This window comes from Sturnira hondurensis, unplaced genomic scaffold, assembly GCF_014824575.4.
Source record: "Sturnira hondurensis isolate 20B ecotype Veracruz unplaced genomic scaffold, ASM1482457v3 Scaffold0023688, whole genome shotgun sequence".
Taxonomy (NCBI): domain Eukaryota; kingdom Metazoa; phylum Chordata; class Mammalia; order Chiroptera; family Phyllostomidae; genus Sturnira; species Sturnira hondurensis.
Window position 1 is genome coordinate 1 of NW_028096319.1, and position 7785 is coordinate 7785.

The window sequence follows — 7785 nt, forward strand, 5'->3', positions numbered from 1 at the left end:
GCTGTCCCCACCCTGGTGTGAAGGAAGTAGAACCCAAAAGGGGCAGTGACACATGATCCGTGACCAGAGCTGGTCCTCAGAATCTGCCAGGGATGGGCCAGGGAAGGAGCTCCCTCAACCCTGACCACTGGTAGGGTCTTTAGGAGCCCCAAGGGCCGGGGTGCCCTCTGCCTGGGACATCCAGGGCAGCGTCCAGGATGGAGACTGGCGTGAGTCAGGTGAGAGGGAACTCGGCCCACAGAGAGCAAGGCAGGCCCTTTCTTTAAGAGGGGACACTGAAGGGACAGCAGCAACTGCAGCTTGGTCAGAGCAGTGTGGGTACCACACAGACAATCCTGGGGAGGAAAGAAACCCTCAAGCTTCACCACAAGCGCATGGAGATATCCATTTGTGGGGGACCATATGGGAACGGGGCAGCACACTCAGGCCTTCCCAACACCAACATGCGGACCAGCATCTCACATTTGCAAACATGTCCGCAGGCTCACAGTGCACAGGGCTGGTCGCCAGGGGCCAGTAGAAACATCACCCTAAGTTCACAGAGACCAAGTCCCTGACAGCCCGGACGCTGGGGCCACAGGCTTAGTTCCCAGGCTGCATTATACCCCAGGAAGCCTCAGACCCCAAGTTCCTCCCCCAGAAGTGCCAGGATAGTGTTGGCCGGGCTCCAGGCCAGCACCTCAGTCCACCTGCTGGTCCAGGTCTGCAACCCTTGGTTGAAATGCCAACTCAGGTTCTCAATTAGCATTGAAAACACCACCAGGCAGACGTGGAGGTTAGGGAGTCTTCACCGGTTCCTCACATATTAACATCTACACCTTCCATCACCAAGACCAGGGTCGCAGCATCAGCCCAGGGTGGCCCCACCTTGAAGGGCCGACCATCTCTGTCCAGCTAACTTACAGGCCAATGTCCCAGGCAGGGCAAGTGACCCAAGGCGTCAGGAAGGAGTCTCCTACAGAATGGGCTTCCTGTCTCACAAAGATTGGAACCTGCGCCTTGTGGTGTGGGGCCAGGGAGAAGGGGAGGCTGCAGGTTGGGGATTCCACTCTCCATGACCACTGGAAGCAGGGCTCAGAGGGGGGTGGGAAGCCTCACTCTGAGTGTGGGGCTCTTCCTGGCTCACACAGTGGGAAAGCTTTTATTTTTTATCTTTGAAAGATTTTGTTTATTCTTTAGAGACAGGGGGAAGGGATGGAAAGAATCATCAATGTGAGAAACAGTGACTGCTTGCCCCTCACACACACACTGACTGGGGACCGAACCCACAACCCAGGCAAGTGCCCTGACTGAGAGTCAAACCAGCGACCCTTTGCTTTGTGGACAACACCCAACCAAGAGAAAGCTTCTTAAACACCTGCTTACGCCACCTGCATTTAAAAAGAAAACTCTAGAAGCCTCCCATCAGTATAGTTTCAAATTACCCTCTAAGCCAGACCTCAGTCACTCACTGGTCTGTCATTCCAACACAATGGACCCCTCGTGAGGGGACCCCAGACCGCTAATGAAAGGTGGCAATGTGGTTTGTAGGACATTGTTTTTTAATCAGTTAAACAGAAGACATTTTGCACTGAGAATAAACTGCAGACGTCCACAAGAAGACACATGCACTAGGAGAACTGTGAGCCCCCGCCCCCCAGCAGGGCTCGTCCCTGGGTCTCCCAGAGAGCAGTGACGACTGATGCCAGGAGGAGGCTCTGGAGCAGCGGGCTACAGGACACCAGCTGGGTCCCCGCTCCTGTACATCCCTGCCAGCTTTGGGAGGTGGCGTGGGGGAGAAACCCTCAGACTCAGCAGCAGTGCCGTTGGTGGGCAAAATCCAGTTTGGGGACAATGTGGATTCCACAAAGACACAGACAACCAAACCACACTCACAACACCCCGGCTGCACATAACCCGCCCTGCCCACTCACAAGCTCCCTTCCTTTCCCCTCCTTGTGGCTCAGGTAGGTCCCGGGAGGCTCCCGGGTGAGACACATGTGGACGCGACCCCAGTGGGGGCCAGAGAAGGAAGACAGGGATTCCTGGCCATTCCAGCTCTGAACACAGTCCAGTCACATGGTGTCTCTGATTCACCCAGACGGGACCCTCACGCCCCAGGCAGCAGGTGGTGCCATCCAAGGGCAGGAAAGACACTGAGCAGGTGTGTGTGTGGCGGAGGCCAGCGGCCAGTCGGCACAGGAACCCCGAGCTCCCACGCGTTCGTCACACAGATGAAGGTGGTGGAGGGGTGAACGTTCCATCAGGACTCCGGCGTCAGGGTACAGCCCATGCGCTCTGGCCTGAGACAACACTCGGACACCCTCCCCACCTCCAGGCAGGTGTGCAGAGCCAGGCGCACTCATGGGGAAATTAAACGTCCTGAAGACTGTTTCCTACAAGTGGGAGAGCAGAACAAGCGTGGTTTTCAGCGTCACTGACGCATTTGACAAAGATGAGGCACTGACACAGTTACCATAGGGGACTTGGTGGCGATGAAGACGGGTTAGAAAACACAGGACCTGCTGGGTAGTGGGTCCTGCAGGTCCACAGGAAGTTTGGTACAGTGGGCGACAGTGAACTCTGCCCTCCGACCACCACCTCCCAGCTAACACAGAAGGTCGTTTGCGTGTCACTAAGCCACGTAAGTAAAAACAGTAAAGATCAATTCTGAGTTGGACCCAACCTGTGGCAATAACTGCCAGGGGCCGTGCTTACTTCTGGGTGGGAAATTCCACAGGGAGAAGGCTCTGGGACCTCCACAGCCTCGGCTGTTCCTGGGAGCTGACACGGAGCTGTAGAGACCAGCCGAGAGAGCACAGGCTCGGCAACAGGGGCGTGGGGACACGGAGCTCGGCCTCCCACAGGAGCCCTGTCTCCACATGTCCAACCTTTATAACCAAAGGGCAGGTAAAAGTCCAGGTGCAGCCCGAGTCCCTGGTTCACACTGAAGCTTTGTGGTTGGAAAAAACCTCACCCTTCTGTGTGTAAATACAGGGAAGTAAAAGAATGGAACCTCATGGGGGCCACGCCTCTGAAATAAAACTAAAGAGCCAAGAATCTCATAGTGTTTGCAGAGTATGTCCCCCTTCAAATTCGCTGTCCAGAGGGAACGAGTCCAACACCGAAACCGTGTTTTCCGGGTGGGTTTTCACCATCTCACAGAAGACAGGTACATTTGTATCCTCTCCCCATGGCTATACTGGCTCTTCCTATTAAAATTAAAAGTGAAGGCGCTTCTTCCAGGAGCAACCCAGTGCCTTTTCCTTCCCCATCTTCTTCGCCAACAGGCGTGCAGCTCCCAAACTCTAAGGAGCCCCACAATACTCACAACCAAGGGAGCACCAGGCAGCGGCAGCTCAACGCAGGCTTCCCCTTGAACTGGCCCAAGACACCACCTTCTCACTGACTTTCCAGTGAGCCTCAGTGGTGCCATCTTGGCTCACTGCCTGTCCATGCCTTTCCAGGGAACCCAAGCAGCCTGGCCTGTGCTCTTGCCTGTTGCTTCTTCTCTAATAAGCCCTCGCTTGTTTCACTGTCCCAGCTTGAATAAACATCCACTCCCAAATTCTCCCTTTCTTGAGGGGACCCAACCATACATAGTCCTTGCTCCTCTCTCCTACCAGCCCCCTGCACCCGCAACTGCCCTTCCCACATTCAGGGATGGGAGGCCCACCTGCATAACATGTCTTTGAGGTTCACGGAGGATAGACAAGGCAGTGAGCTGACCAGGCGTCAGACAGAACAACTTCATAAGACACTGGGAAGCTGCACGTGGCATAGACGCTCAAAGAACCAGCCCCTAGTCTGGAGATGGACTGCAGGACACACAGGAGGGACCTGGCACCCTGATTTATTACTCAGCTCAGTGACTACATTCAAGGATGCTCTCCCAGAAACTGCTCTGCTGCAAGAGGCTCCCGTAACCTAGGCTACAGCAACTCGGTCCTGAGGGAGAGCCCCGGATTTCAGTGCTGGACTCCCTGGGCCAGGCAAGGCCCCCTGCTCATGAATGACAGGGATGGTGAGCAGGGGTAGGACTAGAACTCCACCCAGATGTGGGACATGACACAGATCCACTGCCTGCCCAGGGCTGACCCCTCTAAGCTCATGGTCACCCCTGTCCCCCTCTAGCCCTGTGGGCATGGTAACCACTCCTTGCAGAGATTAACATATCAACTGCTGCAGGGGCAGGGGCGGCGCACCCTGCTGACCTTGAGGTTGTTGGGGTGCTTGTGTGTCCATGCCAGGAGCATGGCAGCGAAGAGGTCCCCGGTGCCGATGAAGACAGCATCTACCTTCTGAATGTCCATGCGGATGCGCTCGGTCACCACGGACCCATCAGTGTGCCCTGGAGATAGCATGGCACACTTAGGACCCCAGACCCTGGCTACCAGAGGGCCAGTCCAGGCCGGGGCCCCAGCCTGCTCTCCTCCCCAGTCATCCCCTGCACTGTGTGTGGTGGGTAATGTCACCCATGGTGGCTGGCCTGTACAGAACCCAGGTCTCAGGGCCTGCCTGCTGCTCCCAATGCCTCACAGTGGCTTCACTGTCCCAGGGCAGAAAGGGAAAGATAAGGAGTGTCCTAGGTGGCTGTAGTCAGGATGGCCTGGGGAGACACTGTTGGCTGACAAGGGGCCAGCTCTTGTGGTCTTCAGAGGGAGCATGGGCGACCACTGTGCCTAGAGATGGAGGGACTGTGTGAACTCACTGAAGTGAGTGTATGTGAGTGAGCAAGGACTCCAGGGTGTGTGTGTGTGCATCGGCAGGTGAACTGGTGGTGTGGATGAGCATGTGTATGTGAGTGTGTGAGGGTGGGTGTGCATGAGTGTTCCTGCACAAAGATGAGAGGGACCACTGAGAAGGTGCCTGTAGAGATGCTCCCCAAGGCAAGAGTGTGACCCTGGCCTCCTGAGTCACTCTGAGGAGGGGCACAGAGACCAACCCAGGCAGTGATGCTGGGTGAGATGAGAACACAGTGGGCTCCATGGGCCTCCCACCCGATCCCCCCCCACCTCGCGCCATGAGGTCAGCACCAGTCCCACTTCTGTGGGGGTCAGGAGTGTGGAAACCTGGTTCCCTGGAGGACTGGTCCCAGCCAGGGCTGGTTGCTGTGGGGGAGGTGTCAGCACCCCACAGTTCCACTGTGGCTTCCTGATGGAAACCCTCCCCCATCCTGCTTTCCACCTCCCCTTTCTCAGGACAGGGCAGGGCAGGGAGTGACAGAAGGTAAGGCAAGTGACTCCCTGCTGAGTAAGGCATGCTTTTCTTCCTCTTGATCCCCAAGCCTTCTCAGAACCTGCAGGGCACACAGAGGAAGGGCGGGAGGGAGCTCAGTGCCAGGGCGGGGAGGGCATGGGACTCACTGATCCTCTGGCTCCCCAGGGCGATCAGGTAGTCACTGCCTCTTGGGGAGGGCAGGTTGGAGCTGGTGATGACCACAGTTTCTGGGCCCATTGAATGTAGCACGTCCAACAACTGCCAGGCACAGGGAGCATGTCAAGCACTCCTGAGTCACCTGTGACTATGAGGGACATCACTCTTGCCCCTCACCTTGTGAGCCAGAATAGCCAGGTGTTGCCAGCCCTCACACCCCTCACGCACTCTCCTTGGGTCTGGCCTAATGGGGACAGTGGGAACAGGAACCTGGGAGCCTCCCTAGGCTTGCCCTTGCCTATTCAGCGACAGCTTTGCTGTGTGACACTTTTGCCAGGTAGAAGCCACTCTCCCCATTCCCTCTGGCTTGAAGGCTGAGGGTACACACCCACCGCCCCCATCTGTACCCTATGGATGCCCATCTTCTGGATAGAAGTGCCAACCTGGCTCGGCCTACTGTCCTTCCTCATCTGGGCCCCACACAGAACAAACACCAGGCAACAACAGCTCCCAGCACAGGTCCACTCTGGGAAGCCACTCATTCACTCATTTATTCACTCAACAAACACCTGCTGCCATGTGCCCAGTAACTTGCTGGGAGCTGGGGCTTCTTGCCCTCCAGACCACAATGCCTTGTGACAGAATACCCACTGAGGTCTCAGGCCTTGGGAAAGTGCCAGCTGAACCAGAGCAGGGGGCCAATCCTGGACACAGCTGGGGCTGGAAGTGGAAGGGGCCAGTGGCAGGCAGCGGGGACATTGCCAGCCTCCCACAGGGCTAGGGCCAGTGGCCCAAGCCACACAGGGCCCCCACTGTCATAGGGAAGGCTCCTACACTGGCCCTGAATTGTGCACACACATTCAAAATTTTGGGTGCCAGAGCACTAACGTGGATTCCCAGTCTCTGACCCTTGGCCTAGGAGTCTGCTTGCCCAAGTCCCAGTGTGGAAGCCTTGTCCCCGCCCTGTCAGCCCAGGGCTTCAGGCCGGGAGTCATGCAGCAATGAGGGCCCGACCTCTCGTAAGGGCTGCAGGGGGACCCACCTTCCTTGTGGGCTGGGTAGAGTGGTGCCTGTGATGCTGCACGTGGGTGCCCTATACTCTGGAGCTGAGTGAGGGCTCTGAGAGGTGGGTTCCTCACCATGCACGTGCACACACACAAAGACACGCATGCACACGTGGGCAGGCCAGCTGCCCAGCACCAACTCTAGGCCTGGCACTGTGGGGGTGTGAGAAGAGAGTCTCCTGTGCTTCTCATAACCAGGGTTGCCTGTCCCCATGGACTGTTTCTTTCCTGCCCCAGAGTCATCTGGCCTGGAGGCCCTCTGAGCATGAGGGCTCCCTACCCTGCAACTCTGTCCCGGTCACCCCACTTAGCTCAGACAGGGGCTGCTGGACAAGCAGAGCAGGCAGTGGGTTAACCAGACCTGACAAAGCACGAAGCTGCAAGTGACCGACCAAGCGGCCAAAAAGAAATTTGCAATGCATGCCCCTGGCCCTCCGGGTAGCCGAGCAGAAGCTGGTATGCTGGCCGCTCAGTGTGCCTGTCTCCCACCTCCATGGGAAAGTGGCTGTCCCTTCCCCACTGTGATCAGTGCCTCCTGTCCCAGACCACAGCCTGGAAGGTCTCCTTACCACTAAGGCTTCATCCTGGCTGTGGATCTTCCTGCCACGGACAGTCTGGCAGCTCTTCAAACTTAAACACAGGCCCTGGCTGGTGCAGCTCAGTGGACTGAGCACCAGCTTACAAACCAAATGGTCACTAGTTCTACTCCAGTCAAGGCACAGGCTTGCTTTATGGGTCATTTCCCCGGTAGGGGGTGCTCCAAAGGCAACCACACATTGATGTTTCTTACCTTCCCTCCCCCTCTAGGAACAAATAAATCTTAAAAATATATATTCTAGACTTCCGCCCACCCCCTAAGATGGAGGCATAGGTGGAAACACTGTGCCTTCTCCCACAACCAAGGTTGAATACAACAAAGGTTTGGAGAAACAAAGACACAACCAAAGGACAGAAAATTGAAGTATACGGAAGTCCGACTACATCTAATGTTCAACGGGGGACGGTAAGAGGGGCGGAGCCAGCAGAGAGCAGGGTCGGGGAGGACAGGGCCCCTGTCCCAGACGCGCAGGCAGAGGGGAACCAGTTGGGGTGTGGGGCAGACCGTGGGCGCATATTCCCGCACTGTGAGACAGACCACGCAGGCCCCAGGGGGCGAGGGCTGACGCCGGTGGCACACTTGAGTGCAGTGGGATGAAACGCGTGGGCCCGGTGACAGCAGCAACTGCGGCACCGGTGAGGGCCGTGGCGGCAGGCGGCGGACAGGACGCCATAGTCCCTCTTGACCCCGCCCCCACATAAGCGTCACAACCCAGTGACTTACTTGCCCTGTTTTAGTGAACACTTTAGGGCTCTGATCCTGCTATGG

At 57.0% G+C, this 7785-nt stretch overlaps 1 protein-coding gene across 1 annotated transcript; it reads right to left on the minus strand.

The window, feature by feature from the left end:
* Positions 1-4075: 4075 nt before the first annotated feature.
* LOC118981129 (pyridoxal kinase-like) lies at positions 4076-7092 on the minus strand. Its single transcript, XM_037037857.1, has 3 exons — positions 6989-7092; positions 5346-5457; positions 4076-4330 (listed from the first exon to the last, which is right to left on the minus strand). The coding sequence occupies exons 2-3, from the start codon at positions 5434-5436 to the stop codon at positions 4155-4157; spliced, it is 267 nt and encodes an 88-aa protein (XP_036893752.1). The 5' UTR covers positions 5437-5457; positions 6989-7092; the 3' UTR covers positions 4076-4154.
* Between the last annotated feature and the right edge of the window lie 693 nt (positions 7093-7785).